At 51.2% G+C, this 21143-nt stretch overlaps 1 protein-coding gene across 1 annotated transcript in view; it reads right to left on the bottom strand.

Annotated features, from left to right (window-relative positions):
- The window catches only part of casz1 (castor zinc finger 1), a 38366-nt gene extending 18384 nt beyond the window's left edge, over window positions 1-19982 (bottom strand). The window contains exons 1-9 of the mRNA XM_049017117.1: window positions 19903-19982; window positions 18784-19373; window positions 15501-15632; window positions 12614-13493; window positions 11451-11516; window positions 8102-8192; window positions 4734-4898; window positions 2733-2905; window positions 619-1463 (exon numbers count right to left, since the gene is read on the bottom strand). Of these exons, the coding sequence (XP_048873074.1) occupies window positions 619-1463; window positions 2733-2905; window positions 4734-4898; window positions 8102-8192; window positions 11451-11516; window positions 12614-13493; window positions 15501-15632; window positions 18784-19373; window positions 19903-19982 (3022 nt within the window). The remainder of the gene's footprint in view (window positions 1-618; window positions 1464-2732; window positions 2906-4733; window positions 4899-8101; window positions 8193-11450; window positions 11517-12613; window positions 13494-15500; window positions 15633-18783; window positions 19374-19902) is intronic.
- Window positions 19983-21143: the final 1161 nt, after the last annotated feature.

The raw sequence follows: 21143 nt of genomic DNA, 5'->3' as shown, positions 1-21143 counted from the left end.
ATGGTGTGGGGTAGTCTCTGAAGATGGCATGTGTTGGTCTGTAAACATGGTGTGGGGTGGTCTCTGAAGATCGTGTTGGTCAGTAAACATGGTGTGGGTGGTCTCTGAAGATCGTGTTGGTCAGTAAACATGGTGTGGGGTGGTCTCTGAAGATCATGTTGGTCAGTAAACATGGTGTGGGGTGGTCTCTGAAGATCGTGTTGGTCAGTAAACATGGTGTGGGGTGGTCTCTGAAGATCGTGTTGGTCAGTAAACATGGTGTGGGGTGGTCTCTGAAGATCGTGTTGGTCAGTAAACATGGTGTGGGGTGGTCTCTGAAGATCGTGTTGGTCAGTAAACATGGTGTGGGGTGGTCTCTGAAGATCGTGTTGGTCAGTAAACATGGTGTGGGGTGGTCTCTGAAGATCGTGTTGGTCAGTAAACATGGTGTGGGGTGGTCTCTGAAGATCGTGTTGGTCTGTAAACATGGAGTGGGGTAGTCTCTGAGGATGCCATGTGATAGTCTGTAAATATGCTGCTGCTCTCTTAAAATGCTGTGTGATGGTCTATAACCATAGCGTTTGCGCGTCTCTAAAATGGACATGGCTTGCAGTGGTGGGAAGTCTCTGGAACACTTGCCTGTCTCTGGATTTCCAGAAGGCTTCAGGGCTGCTGCAGCCAGCCTGGCCATCATGGGTGATATTAGGCCCTTGGTAGCAGAGATCTTCTCCACAATGGAGGTGGCGGTGAAGCTGCCAGGCGCTGAGTTCATGCCCTCACCGGGGGCGGAGCTGCTCTGGGAGTCGCTGGGGGAGGTGCGAGTGTTGGTACCGGTGGCGGCGGCAGTGGCCACGGAGGTGGGCGGGAGCTGCAGTGGGAGGCGTGGCATGAGTGGGAAGAAGGGGCTGGAGCCGGAGAGGGCCAGGGCCACGGGCACGTTGGCAGGCAGCGCCTGGCTCAGCAGGCTGGACATGCGGCCCGTGGCGGGGAGCGAAGGCATGGGCTTGGTGGTCAGGCCTGTGGAGACGGAGGTGGCGCTGGTGGCAGGTGTGGCCGGCAGCGACGGCACAGGCTGCCCGGAAGAGGAGTGCTGGGCAGTAGGAGAGGCACTCAGGCTGGAGTTCTTGCTGCTGAGTGCAGAGAAGTCCATCAGGTCGTCGTTGCTGGACTCCTCTGGCTCCTCCTTGGGCACCAGAAAGGAGGAGGACAGGCCGAGCACGCTGGAGGAGCGGATGTGCCGGCGCTCGTGCTTGCGCTTGTGCGACGTCATCTGGCTGGTGGACGTGAAGGTGAAGCCGCAGCCACTGCGGATGCAGTGGAAGTGGTTGGTGGCCTTGCTGTAGACGCAGCCCTCGTACTTGCATTCCTCGTACTTGTAGAACTTCTTGAAGCCGTCCTTGGCGTAGGCGTCATCTTTGATGTGATAGCTCTTGTGCTTCTCAATGTCACACTTGTTCTTGAAGGTGAAGGTGCACCCAGGTCGCCTGGTAGGGTGCAGAGAGTGAAGGTGTTAGTTACTTCAGCTGCACTCACACATAGCTGGATTATGATCTCGGGTAAGAAAAAGCAAATGACTGCAGCAATGTTTCACAATCTGGTTCTCGGGAACATAATGTGGACTGTCTGGTAGGGAGCTGGGAGGGAGCAAAAACGTGGACTGTCTGGTAGGGAGCTGGGAGGGAGCAAAAATGTGGACTGTCTGGCAGGGAGCTGGGAGGGAGCAAAAACGTGGACTGTCTGACAGGGAGTTGGGAGGGAGCAAAAACGTGGACTGTCTGGCAGGGAGCTGGGAGGGAGCAAAAACGTGGACTGTCTGGTAGGGAGCTGGGAGGGAGCAAAAATGTGGACTGTCTGGCAGGGAGTTGGGAGGGAGCAAAAACGTGGACTGTCTGGCAGGGAGTTGGGAGGGAGCAAAAACGTGGACTGTCTGGTAGGGAGCTGGGAGGGAGCAAAAATGTGGACTGTCTGGCAGGGAGTTGGGAGGGAGCAAAAACGTGGACTGTCTGGTAGGGAGCTGGGAGGGAGCAAAAATGTGGACTGTCTGGCAGGGAGCTGGGAGGGAGCAAAAACGTGGACTGTCTGACAGGGAGTTGGGAGGGAGCAAAAACGTGGACTGTCTGGCAGGGAGCTGGGAGGGAGCAAAAACTTTAATTGTCTGTGGGTCCCTGAGGACCGGGTTGGGAAACACTGGACAACAGAATCCGATTTCCATTTGCCACCATTATAATTTCAGAATGGTCTACCTTGGCTTCTGCTAGTGGCAAACTAAGGGGATACTCATGTTGATGAAGACCCTGTTAATCTTAAAGCATGACCTGCCATCATCACCTAACATAAGCCAACCGAAAATCTCATAAACCGCTTCATGGGCAGCCTGACCTGTGTCTCCAACTTCCATTGGTGGACAAACAGTAAATTCATTTTTGCAGATTAAACTGTATTTCTGTAATTCTAATTCCCTAAGATGCCAAGATCATGAAGATCTTTCTTGAGAAAGGATGAAAGCCTCAGATAAACAGAGCAGTAACATTAATCTGGTGGGTGAGCAGGGTTAGGGTGCTGCCTGTGAAGGCATCAGCGCGTCTTATGTATGAGGCTGCCTCTAAGGAGCTGGGCATGTGATTGGGATGGGAGTCAAGGTGGAATCTCCTCACACGGATGGTTTGCCTGAAACTGGGCCTGTAAAGGTCGCAAAACAGGCACAGCGATTCTGATAACTGAGGTCACATGCCCCCATACAACACCCCAATCACCTGCAGTGGAAGTGGGTGGTCTTCTGCCCATAGAACTGGCATTCCACAGTGCCGCAGTCCTCGGTGGCTCGGAACCTCTGGAAGCCGTCGTTGATAAGCTGGGCGTTCTTCTTGTGGAAGTTCTCATGGGTCATGACGTCAGAGGTGCTGGTATACACCTTGTTGCATCCCACCTGCAGCAATACAAGAACATTTTACCTGTTAACTCAATTACTAGAGAAAAGCGTGGATGAATATAATAGTGCAGTAGATCGCCACGGGTTAGCTTAGAAACGTCAAATTTGCAGTGCGATATAAACATTACTTGTGAACTGGGGTAAAAATAGCTCTTAAAATGAACATTGTGGGCAGGGAAGATTCCGGTAACCTATGCGAAACCTACATCTTTTCTTTCATGCCGTTTACCACAGGTCCCTCGTAGCGTTGCAAATTGCAAAAACGCTATGAAACAGGTTCGAAAACGCAATAGGAAAAGTAACTTTGAAAATGCAGAGAGTCAGACCCTGCACAGGCGCCTGTCCGACACTTGGCAGCTGGTGAGCTTCGAGTGTGAATTTTTAAGCAGCTAAACTTATTTCTGCTCTTTTTCACCCAGTCGCAGTTCGCGCTTTGCGGTGACTCTGGCGGACTGAGCGGCGCAGGCTTGCAGCCGACCTCCTGCGAACTAAAACAGCCTGTAAAACACTAGCTACAAAACCACTCGGTTAGGGGTGAAAGGGAAAAAAAAGAGAGAGAAAAGAAATGAAAAAATGGCGTATGTTTGAATTTGAGCGAGCAACTGTATGAGACGCCTGGCACTTTTCAGGCCAGGCGAAGCGGGCAACTTCACCATATTGAGTCAAGCAATGAAAAAAATGCCAGCATGTTTTTTTCACAGTAAATCAGGAGACGCAATGCCAACATCTGCGGGTCGTCAGGGCTGTTAAAACAAAAGCTGAAATGTCTAATAACAATTACGGCGTTAGGGGGGTTTAAAAAAGAATATATCTTGAGCCACCCGCCCCCAGTGCCTTTTTTCCGGTGTGGAGCCCCTCTGTGCAATGACACCTTGAAAATAAGCAGATGTAAAAAAATTAAACAAATCCGGTGGGGAAATAATCTTCAACTCGCTGCTTGGTACTAAAAGATGAAAAATGTTAAGTTTATATAAACAACCAACAGAATTTTACCCATGCCAATTAAGGAGCGAGAGAGAGGGGGGAACACGCCTCTGTTTAATGTTCGGCCTTTAAATTTTTCTGTTATTTACTTTATGACACCTTTTGTCAAACGAACGAAAACCGTTCTTAAATGGCAATTTCGGCTTAATGGAAAAAGTGGAAGAACGGCATTTTCCTTTTATGGAGGCAGGGCAGCGGCTCACATGTCCTGCTCTCAGGAGCATCGGCCTACATCCTGTGCTGAGTCAGACCCACCAAGCTCCAGGGCGCTGAGGATCCCATGTGCTTGTGGGAGGCGGCACACGGATCACACACACAAACTTTGGTGGAGCCTATCTCGGGACGGGATCCGTTTTGGCGTAATGATTGACTGTTTTATGTGTGACCAGTACAAAGCTGGTGAATTTTATTTTAATGGGGGGAGGGGGGATCTCTCAAAACACCTCCCTATTTATCACACCATAAGGCACAGAACCGAACAGACAAATGTTTGACCATCAGCCAAAAAAATGTCTTGAGTTTTGTAGGTGGGTAAAGATCAGGTGGATATAGAGGCTGAGCCCGAGCCCTAGTGGTTGCAGGTTTGAATCCATTTGGGGGGGTTGGTTTCTGGTAAGGGCCTGTGTGTACACGTGCGTGTGTGTGTGTGTGTTTGCACGCGCATGTGTGTGTGTCTATCTGTGTATCTGTCTGTGTCTATGTGTGTGTGTTTGTCTGTCTGTCTGTGTGTGTGTGTGTGTCTGTCTGTCTGTGTGTGTGTGTCTGTGTGTCTGTCTGTGTGTGTGTCTGTCTGTGTGTGTGTGTGTGTGTCTGTCTGTCTGTGTGTGTGCACGCGCTTTACCTGCATGCAGTGGTAGTGGGTGCTCTTGCCGTTGAGGTGGCAGCCGTGGTAGTAGACACTGCAGTCGTCCAGCGGGCTGAAGCGCATGAACCCATGCTGCAGGGAGTTGTCCCGCTTCTTGTGCATGTTGTAGTGCCGGATCACGTCCTGCTTACTGGTGAATCTCTGCCAGGGGACGTGACACATGGCGACAGGTTGCTGTTATTCCCCTTTCCCCTTTTTCTAAATATGAGAAGCCGGCAACAGGTTGCTCTATCACTCTGGCAACAGCTGCCGCCCACAGAAGCCAACTGGCAGACGGCGGAGCAGCGAGGGAGCCAGCGGAGAGCAGACGCGGCTCTGTCTGGCCCTCGTGCGTGTTTGGCCCCCCCCCTCCCCACCCCACTCGCCGCCGTTTGTTCTCCACAGTGCCGGCAGAGACGGACTGGCACCTGCACACGTGAGCACGACTCCAAAGGATTAAAAAAAAAAAAACGCCTTTGTTATTGTACCTACCGACTTTTAATTAAGACAAGATCACGGTTCCGATGTTCTTGGCTTGGAAAAGGGGAAAAAAAAAAAAAACGTTCCGTGCAGATGGTTTTCAAACGTGCGATGGGAAAACAGACTAACAAACAAACAAATCAACCAAAAATGTCTCCCCCTTAATTCCCCCTTTTGAGATGCAGTTCCATTTTTAATTAAAGCATTAAAGCTTATTTTTCTTGTAGGGTCTGAACGTAATAACAGGGGGGACTTGCCATTATTCCCTCCTACACCAGAGTATAGGAGCCACGTTCGGTCAGGAGAGACTGAGGCAACTGATTCTGCTGTAATTTAGCTTAAGCTGGTGATACAGGGACAGAAACCAGAGAAGCAGAAATCAATTAGCTTGTCCAACCCTAATCCAATGTGGAAAAAAAGAAGCGAAATTTAAAAGAGCATTTCATTTTGTACTGAAATTGTTAACAAATTGCCTGTTTGTTTAATTTAGAGATATATTTGCATTGAGTAGCGCGACACTGTTGCCGATTAACTTGGCTGAGAAGCAGGCTTTGCTCAAAGCCGCGGTCGATCCGACCCATGAAGCGGACAGCCGATCCCCTCCCAGCTCTGTTACGCTCTCTGCGGACCCCCAGCTGAAATTATAATTACAATAGGAGACGGACTTGGCATTGACGGCTACTTAACCACAGTTATTGGACTTGTATAGCGTCAGAGCGAATGGCAACATGAACTCTGGACTGTCACCGATAGCTGGGACCGTGTCCTGCACTCCCACATCACGCAAGGTGCTTTGCATAACCAAATACGTTTTTTTTCTGGCTGGTTTGCACTCTGACATGATCGCAGTGTATGATTTTTGACAGCTGAACACAGATGCTGGGTTGTCATGCAGTAATAACAGGTTAAAGGGTATTATGTGTCGTAACTAAGAGTGACTGACGGCCGTTACTCATTTCCCAGCACGTATGTAAAATCACAGCTTGGGGGTCGGCTTCCGTCGGTGTCATCGTACAGCGAAACCAGAACAGGCCAAAATGTGAGCATGTTAGAAAACATTAAGTGACAGTACCTCTAATAAAAACCTGAAAAACAAAATAGAAAAAGTTTATGTATTAAAAGAAGACAGGCTTCCTCATTAACTGGGTGACGGGCACTCACCACATATATCTTAGGGTTTCCATGAATGAGGCGAAGCGTGTGAAAGGAGACGGCCTGACGGGATTGCTGGCCTGATCCCACGGGGGGAGGCCATCCCACAAGGTATCATCCGCAAACGGTTTGGATTCGAGACTTAAAAGCTCTACTGAACATGCAGTTTTCTGTTTGTTGGCCCATGTCATGTGTATCACATCTCAAAACTGTGTTTTTCTGTGCGACAGCTGGAAAGGTGAAAAGAAGAGCTCATCGTGCGAAAGGGGATGTGAATAAGCGAGAGGGGACCTATTTACAGAATAATACTTGGTGCTAAATGAGAATACAGTCCTAGCTCTCGCCCTTTTATATATTTAAAGACAACTTTTTCCAAAGTACAAAATTTAGCGTGTGTATATAAGTGCACAGATATATATAGAGGTTTTAAGTGAAAACTCACTGCAATTAAAAGCAGAGAAATATGGTCCAAAAGAAATTCAGGAATAAACCAATTCACCAAGTGCTCCAGACACGTTGTAAGGCGTGAGTGTGTAAGAGACGTAGCATCTAAATTCTCCAGCAGTGAACTTACACACGGTCATATAGCTGACATACATACACACAGACATACGCACATGTGAAAATCAAAAGCTTATATCTTGAAGGTGATCTGACCCCGGCAATAAACCTTTGTCTATCTGCCTGCTGTTTTACAAGTGCACACAGGCAGACAAACACAATCTCCGTTTTGATCTGCTTAATGCGTGTTTTATTTGTGCCGAACATGACAACCAAGGGGACCCGGGACGAGATTAATAACGTAAAAGGGGATTAGGAACCGGCCCTTGAGCTGAAGCAGATGTCTGAGAAGAAAAAAACAGAAATCTGAGCCATATTTTACCCATATTTACAATTAACCCCAAATGAAAGGCCAATCGTCTGAATCCGGACGTGCTTTCGGCCCAGCTTGCGACAAAAACAAAATAAACAGCAAATAAAGAGGGTTAGACATTCCCACACCCCGGGCTGGACAGCCGGCAGCTGACACAACCTGTTTCACTGACGCACATTAGCCGTAGCTTTAGGCAGGTGGGTGTGGCTTGGGCGTGTCCTGTAACCGGCGGTAACATACATACATCACCATTCCCCCCCCCCCCCCCCCCACACACACACACACACACATACCAGTAGCTGCCAGACAAACTAGACTGATTGTAAGACATCCTGTACGTGGCCAGCTACACCTGGCACGGCTGTCGGACTTATGGAAATGTAATGACAGGGTGGATAGGGGAAATGGGGGGTGGGGGGGAATTGAGGACAGGCATTTAGACTCACTGAACCATGGCTCCTCCACTGTGACACAACTTGGGCGACATGATTTCATTTATCACTGTGACACCTGGCTGGGCCCCGACAGAAAAAAAAATAGCTTGTGGCCAAAAGCACAAGGGGGGGGGGAGGAATTTCAGAGGGGGCGGATGGGAAGAGACAGGAGACTCTATGGTCTATGTAAAAAAAACTCTTGGGATCAAAAGGCAGGTTCTAATCCCAGGAGGGCCCCGCCTTTGTACCTTTGAGTCAGAGTCTGCTTCTTCGCTAAATAAACAGCCAGTTGGGAGGGTTGGTTGGACTGCTCCGGCTGCTGGCTAAGCAGCACTGCGGGTTGAGGTTCCTTTAAGTGTCCACGTCAGCGCTCCCATGGATCACTGCGAAGGCCCCGCCCTCCTCCACCCAGCCGGCCGGCTCACCTGGTAGTTGCACTCCGGGTCCATGCAGTGGTAGTGCTCGCGATACTGGTAGGCGCAGTGGACATGGCCACAGTGCTGGCTGCCCGAAAACCTGTAGGGGGACAAGGTGAGGCCCAGGCGGGCGCCGGTTAGGGATGGGATCCGAAGCCGGGACCAGCCGGCCACAAGCTGCAGCTGGCAGCTACAGACGCCACGCCCGGAGCGTCCCGCCCACGTCAGGGCTGGCTCTTATTTATCAGACGCTTCTGTGGCGGTGAAAATGAACAGCTCACTCTGACGGAGGCTGCACAGACGCTGGGCTGACATGGTCCTCAGGTGACAGGGACACATCTGTGATTAACTGCACCTTCGATGACCACAGTTATAGGAAGAGTGAGCACCAGTCTTTCACTGCGTGACTTTCCCATCCTCTCTCTCTCCGACTCTGACCACGTTCTGGCACACGCTAGAAAAGCTCACATTAAAACCGCCCCTGGGTCACAGACGGTTGTAACCCCCCAGGAGTTTTACTTTTAACAAATGAGCTCTTTTAGATGTGGCGCTTATGCAGCCGTCTGCCGGGGAATCACCTTCTGAGCCGCCATGCTTTCACCACACCCCACACCACTACCTGTACTGCCCTCCTCGGGGGGGTGACGCCACACAGCCGCACGCTCGCGTATTCTGCTCCAGCCACGTAAATTAGTTCAATTTATTTCAAAAGCGGCTGGCAGACACTTATTAAACCGAACCCCCCCCCCCCCCCCCCACCCCCACCCACCCCGCTAAACAGAATATATTCATTGCCCGAGCTTTTAAAACCTGCCAAATCACCGTTTAATTCTGTGGGTTCACAGTGTCGCTTTAATCAGGGAAAGGTTAGGATTAATAGAAAGGTTCGAGTGTATCTCTGCACCGCCCCCCCGCACCCCCCCTCGCCCATTCGGCGTGTGGCTGGGCAGGACTCCCGCAGATTGGCGGTACTTTGAAGAGGCAAACTGCCAGAGTGTTTACGTGCTGATTACAGCCCTGACGATGATGACTGCTAAAAACCTCCAATTACAGCTAAAAACACACAAATAAACATTTGTGGTACCGCTGCCAAGAGCACCATCTGCTAGAGCTGGGAAAGAGGCGAAGTAGATTTTTACACTAATAGATTTCGGCCTGGCTCTGCTGGATCATCCCACGGCGGCTTTCACGGGTCCCGCCGCCGAGTTCATTAAGTTAATTGAACAGCAAATCCGTCGCATTTTAAAAGGAGTTGGCGGCTTCGGTGTCTGCGTGTACTTCCTTGCGTGCACACGCCTGTCACTGCTGGGCGGTGTTTCTGTGTCTATCAATATCATGGTAGATGTATGTGCTTGAACTTACTTCAGCACTTGGTCCTTGTCTGTATGTGTGTGTGAGTGTGTGTGAGTCCACGATATGACAAGAACTTGTTACACTGACAAAATTTTATTTTATAAAAATCTGCGACTGCGATCAAAAGACTGAAAATGCCAAAAGGCTTGTATTTTGTTTGGTTACTTGGTTAAAGTTGGTTATTTTGGTTAAAGTTAAGACTGGGTAGGGGTTAGGGTTGTGTACACAGGACTTGTGGAATGTATGTGTTTGAGTATTTTCTTGAATACTTTTACCTGCCTGGATATTTATACATGAGTGCTTCCTTGAGTACTTGCACCTGTTTGCATGTAAATATGTCCTACTCCTACGAGTACTCAAAGCGTTTTACAATTCATGCCTCACATTTACCCATCCACACACACATTCATACACTGGTGGCAAAGTACTAGTACCAGGTTTGATGTATGTGTACTCATGAGTACTTTCTTGACTATTAGTAGTTGTCGTTTCTGTGTGTGTGCATGAATACTTGTGTTAGGTGTGTCTGTCAGGATGATATAGGCTTTCAGCCCACAACTTCTCAAGTAAATAACTGAAGTCACGACGTAGCGATGAAATAACCCCCATTACCAAGAATCCCTCACTGATACAAACGTCTGTGAGTTCAGGAAGCACCCCTCAGTTCATCACCTGCCAGTTTCACATTCCTTCTAGACCCCTCCCACATGAGGGGAGAGATTAAATATTGAGATTGTTATAATACAGCCATTGGTGTGCACCCCCTGCCCCCCATCACGGAATGGAGTGAGTGGTGCTGGGATCCTGAGAGGGTTTAAGGGGGAAAAGAGCGACTAAACGCTTCCCAGGAATCTTGCTTCCACATCGAGCTGCCGAACAGGCAGACAGCAAATAAGATTTTCCTCTTTCGCAGAGAGGAAGCTGGTGCCAAGATGGTAACAGCGACAGTTTTCAACACAAGCACGCTCATTAGTGCCTGAGCCAACCGCCACCCCCCAGATATTCCAGCCCCCGTTTGCTCTTTTTATGAGTTCTCCATCTTTTTCCCCCACTTCTTCTTCTTCCCTTTCTCTCGTTTATTCTCCCCCCCCCCCCCCCCCCCGCACGGAAATTGAAACTGTATCTGGGCTTATCTGCGGCCTCCCTGCACATCAACCGCTGAGATGTTTAGACAAATTTTATGCATTATGCAGAACAAATATCAAAACAGTTCTTGGCAGTGCCAGCAGAAGCCTCATTAGAAATTCCTTAATTAAATCTTCTTGCGAAATGTAATCAGTCCAAGGAGGGCTCCGTCTGCGTGTGTGTGTGGGTGTCGGGGCGCGGGTGCCAGTCAGGGCCGTGATTTGTGGTCGCCGCTGTTATGGCGAAGCCCAGGCTGACAGCGGGCCAAGTACCAGCCAGTCAGCCATGGGAGACGGCCGGGGCGCGGACACACGGGCAAACAAACAGCAGCGTCTTTCTCAGATTTCGAGAGCGCGGCGAACGCAGACTGCCGCGGCCGTGTCGGGTTATCGCGGCTGCAGGGAGCGATCGCTGACGATCGGCGTTTCAGCGGCTGTTGAGTCTCCTGCACCATCAGAGCTCTTGGTCTGGTGGTGAATCTGCGAGTCACGATGTCACTCAGAAAGCCTCACATTCTCTGATATCCTCTGCTGCTCGTGGCCTCCCCACGCAGAAGCAAAGGCTCTGACTTTCCCTCCAGCCTCTCAGAGACCCTAACAAGCAGAAAGCCCCCTGTCAGGGGGGCCTCTCCCAGCTATAACGGCTCTGTTGCCTCTGGCTGGCTGAGACCTAACCAGCGTTTCCCTCGCTGGCTCTCCATTCATCATCTTTAACCCATAAAGTTGGTCGCTTACTAATAATTTATTGAACATGTGCAAAACTTCTCTGCGACCCCGCACCGACATCCCAGCTTATCGCTGCGTAAAACACGTCTCCGATTTACTAGGGTTTATTTGGAACTTTCCGGAAATCCTGTTGTCGGGCTGGAGAATCTGCATACCTGGCGATGTATTTCTGGTAGAGGTTTCCATCCTCGGCAACCGGTTTCTCGGGTGGCAGGCCGTTCCTGGGGCGGAGCAGAAAGCAGGAGATTAACAGAGCAAAGGTCTCTGGCCATTAATAAGAAGCACCAACTCCCTGCTCGCTTACAAGCCATCACAGGTCTGCTGCTATCAATACATGTTTCTGAGTTGTGACAACATTTTCATGTGGAAATGAATCGGGTGGGGGGTGGGGGTGGTGTATGAGTGCTCTGATGCACTGTCTCCCAACAATAAAAAGAAAAATGCAGCATAAATCATGCATGGGCTTTCTTTGGAAAGTGCGGGTGTACGCAAATGCAGTGATGTAATGGCTGGGGTGGGGGTCACAGACCACAAAGAAGCAAGCCCCCCAGGACTCTGACGGAGTGCCTGTCTCCGGAGAGCTGCCGTTCTTGGGGGGGGGGGGGGGCTGCCATATAAGAAACTCAACGTTTTTCAAATTTGTTTTTTCTCCAGTATTGTTGAGCATTTCTGGAATGTCGGAAATATCTGGCTGTATAAATGTGTAAAAGTGAGTACTGAGCACGTAAAAGCACTCAGTGCGGGGGGGCACTTTGGCCCCCCACCCCACCACCCGGCACACGCTTTGGGACGGGTGCCTAGCGACCCAGGCGACCTTCGGGAACACTCCGCTTTCGTGAGCGCTGAGTCGCAGCAGACACAGCGCTGACTCGCATGCTGGGATAGCTCCTGGCCGATCCCAGTGCCCCCAAGTGATGTTAAACAGGGACACTCATCTTGGGTTTAGGCTATTTCATATATTTTCACATATTTCAAACAGAAGGAATAAAATCTTGTATTGCCCAATCTGAAAACCGAACAAGCCTTATTTAAGGGATCAAACGAAGGAAATGCAATTGGAAAAACCTACAAGACCTACTATAGAAATAGGAACCTAAAGTCTGTGGTTAAATGGGATGGTCCCTGGCCAAAGGAGACAGTGAGATTAACCGCACGCTGGGTTTCTCCAAAAGTACTACCAGGACTGACAGAACAATCCAATGTTCATTGATATATTAAGTACAATTCAGACATTAAAGTGACCATTAGTGGACAGCGTGTCCCATATGAAAGATTAATGACATTATTTGCTGTTTCCCCTCCTGTCACTGGGCCTTACTTGACTGAGGACACGGTTCCAGTGGTGATGGAGTCAGTCTTGGAAAAGCTGGACTTCAGGTAGTCAGCAGCACTGAAGGCCAGCGGTCCGGCCTGATCCCCGGGCACACTGGTGGTGGCGCTGGCCCCTGGGGGGGTGGCCGTGGGGTTGCCCGGAGGTGTCTGGAGCACGTTGGGGAGGAGAACCGGCTCTGGCTTGCCGGGCATCAGCTTCTGAATGTTTCGGATGTCGTACTTGGACGGGCGGCCCACCTTGCCGGTCTTGAAGGCGATGGCCCCACCCATATCGGGGCTCCCTTCGCCGGGCTTGAAGAGATGCAGGAACTTGACGTTCTCCAGATCATACTTGGAGGGCCGCCTGTAGGTGGCGCCGCCGTTCGGCGGCCTCAGGCTCTCGCCAATCTTCAGCTTGTGGATGAAGAAGTCGTACTTGGAGGCGCGTGACGCCAGGCCCTGCATCTGTGTGGGACTGGCGGGCGGGCCCCCCAGGTGGCCCCCGACTTTGTGGTCGGAGCCGGCTGGGTAGACCTGGCCCTCGGAGGCATGGAGACGGCCTTCGGAGGCCGGCAGGCAGCTCGGGGTTGGCAGCAGCGAGGCCTTCTCCTGGCCCAGCTTGGGGCCGGCCTCCTCAGCCTTGGGCAGGGGCCAGGGGCTCTCGCCCGCCTTTAGCTTGCGGATATACTCCTCATACTTGGAAAATCGAGCTCGTCGGGAGACCTCCTCACCACCAGGGGGTGCTGGGTCACAGGTGGCTACCTTGAGCCTCTCAAAGCTGATCTTGCGGGCGAGCTCGTCGCGCACCTGCTGATCATCGTAACCGAACATGCCCAGGAACTCGTTCATGGTGTTGGCAGCGTAGTCACGCAGAGCATGGGCCTCACCTGCAGGGACGAGAAAGTCAGGACACAGTCAGTGGGGTGGAGCTTAGGTCTTCCAGGTCCCTGAAGGGGTGGCAGCTGTGGTACCTTATGTCAATCCTGAACAGTAAAATACAAAGGATGGAAAATTAACATGAGACTGTGAGGTGTTTGAAGCTCTTAATGTAACTGTTTGTGTAGTGATATTTCCCTCTGTGGAGCTAAGAAAACTACAGTACTCTTTGTATAGTAATAATATACTGTCATAGCGACAGCTTTGTGAAAATTAAAGCCGTTACAAAACTTCTGCAATTTGCAAGCAAATACAACACATAAAACACTGCATTTTCAAGCAAAGAGGAAAATATTGTGACTTTTGGTAAAATGTTATCAGTGTAACCACCGAAACTTTATAATCGTGTCAGTCATTGCGAAAATTCTCTATGCGGCCTTTCTGACTTATTCCGTGAGATTTCCAGGCAGAAAATAATTAAGTTGACGAAATTAAACCATGACAAAATCTGAAACCTTAAAAACCCGTATTTCTGTACTAAAAGCTCTTTTTCTCGGCGGAGGTGTGCCGGGTACTTGGGGGTAAATAAGCCGGGGTTTCCTAATGTGGTCCCGCCCCGTCCTGTTATAATGTTACAGGCGCACCGAGAACCGGCGCTTACTTATCGCAAAGCCCCTCGGACCAAGGCGCCCCACCGGGGATCAGCACCCACACTTCTTATTTACGCGCTGAAACTTATTTTTAAAATTATTTTCAGAGTCCATTAAATTCAGCAACCTCCCCGCGGACGTGAGGAATCGGGGGTAAATGTATGTTTTAATTGCATTATGTAGAGATTAATTCTGGCCCATTAATTTTCATCCAGGTTGGCGAATGGGGTTTGATGGCTGCGTAAAAAAAGTAAAATAATAAAATGAAGAAGACGGGACCGCGCAGTGGGCAGGTCGCGCAGCTCCCGGGGGGCCGCCGGTCATCGCGGCTGCGGACCTTTAATTCATTAATTTGATCACTTTTTTCGGTGTCCTGGTCCACCCGAGACCGCTGTGGAGTAACGCAAGCCGCTGTCCTGGTAATTAATACTAAAATATTTTAGCTTTGGTCTCCGATTTCGGTGTTATTGCTAAATCGGTCGGCCGCCCCCTGCTTTTCGCATCTCCCCCCCGGCGTGTAAAACAATCCCCGAGTTTCCACCGCGCCGCTGGGGGCTGCTCCTTCCCGCGGCACATCAGCATGAAAGGCGATCCGCCACATCGAAAGGGCATGAAAAATTTAAAAGAAATGTATCGGCTATTTGAGAGGGAATACCTGTCGGGCGGCCGCGGCTCGCTCCGCTCCGCGTCGCCTTTAAACGGCATTTTTCGTGACGGTTCGCGACAGCCCCCCCGCCGCCCCCCGCAACGCTGATATTAAATGACAGTACAGGATGGAAGTGGTCGAAGTGGTTTTTTTGAATAAATTTGGCGTTCGTGGCTGCTCTCGGGTGTCTGGTTGACATGTCGTATTTTGCTTTATTTTACCATGTCTCCTGGTGAAAACGAGCGTGTTCACCCCCGAGCCGGCCTAGTGCCACCCCCACGCCGTGTATGTGTAACATATACTAACGCTGTCAGCAAGGAACATGATGAAACACACCCAAGGGACTGTGCTGGGAAAAAAAAGATGACTTAGACGAACAATCAGTACATGAGCCCAGACATGTGATATGAAATAGTAATACAGCTTTCCACCTGTTCAGCCATCTCCGAAACAACTAGAGAAATAAATACTGGGACCCAGAGATCCTGGTAAAGCAATCGTCCAGGAGGGTGCTTACGGATAACGGATCACAGCTGTAAAGAGTGTGTGAAATAGGGTTTGACTGGTGTGAGCCCCAGGAAGAAGCTCTCTGGTGAGGAATGTCCTTATCTGAGATGTGCTGGATAACTCATTTTGTGTCAGCAGCAAGGATGATAACGATAGCGATAATGACAGTCTTTGCGGTGTTGTGTGTGGCTGTGGTTGGCGGGTGCTGGCGTCACCTATTGTCCCCTGGCCTGAGGTATGAAGCTGACCTTCACCAGAGCCCTTCACTGCCCTCTGACTTGAGCTGGGGGGGCCTACACCCCCACCAGAGGCCTTGCAAGACACCACAGGTCTTTTGGTATCTGCCTCTGGAGGAAAAAAACAAAGGAGGCAAAAAGACAATCAGCCTGTTACTGTCACTACGGACGCCGTCCTGGGTTTGTAGAAACCTTGCAGGTAGTGGGGGGAAGCGGTTTCAGATTAGTAATAATGTCCCCCTCCCACACACACACAGTCCAAACACCACTGAAGACAGGGTAGACCATTCCCACTCCTTGTTACTTCTCCATTTCCTTATGGACCTTCAGAAACCTATAATTTGCATGAAATTCCCTTCTCCTATCCTGCAGTGAGTGACACCCGCCAGTGCTCTGCAGTCCCACATGACGGGCGTCAAATACAGCATCCTACGGCTTCTGGGAAGAAGTGGCCATCATAAGGGAATCCTGCAGGACATAAGCCCATAGAGCACACCCCAATAGCTTATCGTCATGTGATGCGGGTGCGGCTGCCGTGGCAACCAGAGGGCTGGGCTCTGTCTCTCTTAGCGGCTGATTAAGGGCAGAGTAGAGAGAGCGGCACTTTATCTGGGAACTTCACGCAGGGCACATTCCTGCGTGTGGCATAGACCCTGCCCACCTTTGAGACCGTTAGGGCACAGTTTTCCCCCTCTGCAAGATAACAAGCAGGAGATGCGGCAACCAAACAGGACATTAGCGCTGGTGGCGGGGCGGGGGTAGGGGGGGCTGGTGATGCCCTTTTGTGTCACCTTTTGGATGCCAGCTTCTCAGAACAGGGAGATGAGATTTTAGATTCTTTTGAATACTCTAGATTCTTTGAAACTGAGCTCACAGACATATTAATGTGACTCTCGACTGCTATTATGCTAATGCATTATCCTCGAGCGGCAACATTTTTGTAGTTTTTTTTTTCTGGCAACAAAGATTTTATTTTTACTTCAGCCGTTTTTTTGCGAGGCGAAGGGGCGATTAAACGCGTTTCTGTTTGTAAATGTTTGTCGATCGATAATAAGAAAAGTTTGACCTGGCCCTTTGGTGGGGTTAAAAAAACACGCATGACCGTCAGCGGGCCGCCAGTGGGGATGGAGCATGCGGGTGGCTGCGTTTGATCCCCCGAGGATGCGTGTGAAGTCGTGCCGTTCGCCAGTCTCACATTCCGGTGACTTCTGAGATGATCCGAGCGGCGGGAGCGGCGGCATGGCCGCGGTGATGCGGCCTCGACGTAGCGCAGCGGCACGGGGAAGCTGAAATGTTTTGAAGGTCGCAGTTTCTCTTATTGATCTCGCAGTGTTTGTTAATTACATTGTCACTGATGTTGTGGGAGATAATTAAGCCACTATGTTTATATGCATAATTATGTGTGCTTCGCATCAGCCTTTGAAAGACAGCAGCGAGCGCGAGGGGAAAAGGGGGGGGGGGGATAAAGGGTATTTTAATTGTGAGCTGTGCAGAAACGAGGCAATATAGATGCCCTAGTTACAATCAATGGGGGGCGGGGTGGGGGGGGGGTGGGGGGGGGTGGGGGGCTCTCCAAAGAGGCAAGATACTAATGCAGCCGGCGCTCAGACGCTGCACCTCCGCCCCGAGCCGCGAAGGTGCAGCGTGTTTCATGACACAAACACATATTTACAGGCAGGCTGCTTATAGACATGAAATAAATACTAAATGACTAATTAAAACCACAGAGCTTGAGCATTTGCCGGAAAAAGCACTTTTTTGGTTTTTTTTTTCTCTCTTTTGTTCTGAGAAGCCTTGTCCCCGCTTCCATGAGTGAGGCCACAGATACGCGGCTGGTGTGAAGACAGCGAGGAGAGAGAGAGAGAGAGAGAGAGAGAGCATGAAAAAACAACATCTGCAGCCAGCGGAACAAAAAATAGATAATAAACAAGATGAAAGAAACCCCCACCTAAAAAAAAAAAAACGAAAAGTGTGCAAAGTAATGCAAACGAGCAGAACTGCACCGATGCAAAGGAATCCGGCAGATTCCAGCGACCTCGCGCTGCTCTGCGCCCTGCAGACTGACCTTATCTGCTGCAGCACCTCTGCTCGCTGCGGCTGGGCCTCCTTTGAACCCGTCTGTACACGAGACAACAGGGTCCGGGGGCCAGGTGCGCCACTACACATTCTGAGCCCCATGAAAGCATATATTGGGCCCCCAATCCAGATAAATCCAATAATGCCTCAGTTTTTTTGGGATGGTTCTAACGGGGGTCTTGGCCAACACAAGGCCACACCTTCATTTAATTGTTCGCTGAAAACCAGCAGGCCGGTGAGAGGCTCTCTTGTACTTTATTGGCAGAGACTGGGAGTCTGCTTAAGATAAAATATGGCGGGGGGGGTGTGTGGGGGGGGTATCCGAAATCACTTTCTTGTGATCTGCTCTCCTGCGCATGTTAATCAGTACTAGGTGTCGGCTGGAAGTAGGCGAGTCGGTATCGGTGATGTTAGTGTGGCTTTTGACAGGGAGATCTTGGCTATTGAGGCCACATGTAAGATAACATAGTTGCGTCAAATAATTAAGGAGCAACCGCCAAATGACCTCATCTGCTTTAAAATTCCGGCGCACGTGGCCCCCCCCGCTAGGTCACCAGCTCCAGAAGGCAACAGTGAACAGTGAAAGTGTGCCGGTTTTTGGCCTTGATTCCTGCCCCGGCCGACATGCGCCCCTCCAGCTCATCCTGCCTGCTTAATTAAGGCGTGCCTCCCCCCCAGCCTCAGTGCGAGGGGGCTTGCCTGGCAGGGAAAGGCCACCGACAGCACTTGTGGGACCGGGGTAGCTGCTAACTTTAGTACCAGAGCGCAGGGGCCAGCGGAGGCCCGGAGCGCCAGGCTGGGTGTAAGGTGAGCCTGGCAAGCCGTGCCAGGTCGCCCTTTCTATCTGTACCCACAGTTTGCTCCCACGGCTCCTTTATCACATCAGTAAACCAAGCGTCTGTCTTCTTTTCCCACTCGCATCTGTTTCCTTGGCCATAAGTCACTGGCCATTCCTGCCGTAACCCTAGCCGGCCGGCGGCCGCGGCCATCTCCGCCTAGGGTTCACCGGGACCCCCGCTCCTGATGTGCGTGACGCCCCAGTGTTTACTATTCCTGCCACCAGCTAAAGAGATTGCAGCAGAGGACCACTGCTGCATTGTGGGAAAGAAAAACCATAAGAGCGATTTGGTAGCGTAGTGGGCGTGTTTGACAGAGGTGCATTATGGGAAAGGACATTAGAAAGTACCAGGAGAGGAGAAAGGGGCCTGGCGGCCAGGGTTCTCGCCGGGGGAAGCGTAGCTGTCCTCTTTGGGTCCCGTGTCTTCCGAGTCGCGGTCCTCGCGGTAGCTGCTGTTACGTGAGCCGGGCAGGCTGGCATGCTCCTCGCCCACGTCGTCTTCCTCCTCGCTGCAGCCCTTGGGCTGAACCATGTAAACCCCCTCGGGGGGGCTTTCCCGCGCCCCCTCCGGCGAAGTCTCCTCGCCGTAGTCCCCATTCACCCAGCGCTCAATGGCCTCGCGCCGCCGCTGGTCATCCTCGAGGCCTGGGCCCTCCAGGTAGTCAACGTCAGGCCGATCACCTTCCTCGTGGTACAGGCTGCCCCTCTCGCAACTGTCTGCTAGGCCGGGCCCCTCCTCGGCATTCTGGGAGGTGGAGTCGTAGACCACCTGCCGGCTCAGCTTAGCGCAGATAGCATTCAGCTTCAAGCCGCCTTTTCTTTTGGCAGCCATCTTGGATTTTCCTGAGGTCCTATCAGTGCATACAGCCCTTTCAGCTTCAAGTGGGAGATGGGCATGTGGGGGAGGGAGGGAAAGAAAAACAAAATGGTGAGAACCCCTTGAATTTCAGAGACACGTAATGATGTAGAAAGTTTGCGCCATACGGTGATTTTTAGGATAATCTCACGCTTCTAATCTGTCACATCAAGCCTTAAGATCTAACATCTTATTTTTAGATCATGGCCTATAAACAGGCCAGATGTGTTAATGCTGCTCATCACCAAGACCGTCCCTTCTCCTGGCCCTCACTGAAATCGCTCAAATCACACTATCCCGTGTGCATGTTGTATGAACGTTACGGTCGCTCAGATGCCGTCAGAGGATAATCGGAGAGCAGGAGGACAGAAAAGGATAAGAGCTTAGTCAGAAGCACATTACTCTGAGTTTCACTGTAAACCAGAATCAAGCTCTGAGTGGAAGAGGAGCTTCAAACCACAGCCAGATTGCAATCGGCCTGTCTGTGGCAAGACGAAACCTCCCCACGCCAGCACGGCAGAAACAGGTTGAATATGTTATACTTCCTGTCGGACGAGGTAGCCCCTCACACAGGGGCACAAGCTGAAAGCCTTCTGCCCAAGGGTGCCCACCCATGCTCAGGCAGCTCGTCTGGCCTGCTGTGGACCAAGCCGTCCAACTGCAGAGCTGCTCTTTTCTCCCTCCTACTCATTCCCTCTTTTTCTCTCCTCTCTTCCTGTCTGTTGCTTTCTCGCTCCATCTGCCTCCCTCAACTTCACACCTACATCCCAATTCTATTCGCCTCTTGCCCCAAATTTACTTGTTAATCTTGGGGAGGAGAAAAGGCTTCAGCGATGCTTTGAGGATGAGGATTCAGTGAGATTTAGTTTTTCTTTTGTGGAGCTGGAGCATGTGAGGTCTTGCCGGTGACCAACACCGTAAGAATTACACACGCAGAGCGGCGCGGTGCGAACCTCTCATCTGCATATAATATAAATAGGTCTGTTTGAACAGTATACGTTTCCCCGTATGTAAACATGAATGTTTGCTCAGCACAGCCCTCTGTCTGTTGCTGCACAGTGTCACATGTGCCAAGCCCACCATCTCTGAGCTGGCAGAGCGAGCAGTCAGTCCGCTATCGTCTCGTTTGGATCCACTGGAGGAGAGATAGGTGGAGTGGAGAACAATCCCTCCTCAACCTTGTGACCTTCTAGAGATTTCTGCTCAAACGTGAGTTCAGCTCTGTGTCCCTCACTTTGGCTTCCACAGAAATCTACTTTTTTGGTAAATGTACCATGGGAGGTCGTGTTTTAAGTCCTCCTCTGCCTTCCAGAAGCTTGCAGAAAAGTGCTCCATGTGGAGGAGCACACTGCGATGGGCTATGCGGCTCATCACTGGCCAACTACTCGGCTGTGTGGCTCCATGTGGAGAGCACACCGCGATGGGCTTTACAGTGCTGCGCGGCTCCATGCGGGAGAGCACACCGCGATGGGCTTTACAGTGCCGCGCGGCTCATGCGGAGAGCACACCGCGATGGGCTTTACAGTGCCGCGCGGGCTCCATGCGGACAGCACACCGCGATGGGCTTTACAGTGCTGCACGGCTCCATGCGGACAGCACACCGCGATGGGCTTTACAGTGCCGCGCGTCTCCATGCGGAGAGCACACCGCGATGGGCTTTACAGTGCCGCGCGTCTCCATGCGGAGAGCACACCGCGATGGGCTTTACAGTGCCGCGCGTCTCCATGCGGAGAGCACACCGCGATGGGCCTTTACAGTGCCGCGCGGCTCCATGCGGACAGCACACCGCGATGGGCTTTACAGTGCCGCGCGGCTCCATGTGGAGAGCACACCGCGATGGGCTTTACAGTGC

This window comes from Brienomyrus brachyistius, chromosome 6 (assembly GCF_023856365.1).
Source record: "Brienomyrus brachyistius isolate T26 chromosome 6, BBRACH_0.4, whole genome shotgun sequence".
NCBI classification, from domain to species: domain Eukaryota; kingdom Metazoa; phylum Chordata; class Actinopteri; order Osteoglossiformes; family Mormyridae; genus Brienomyrus; species Brienomyrus brachyistius.
Note: the sequence above shows the minus strand (reverse complement) of the source record. Positions and strands in the feature narration are given on the sequence as shown.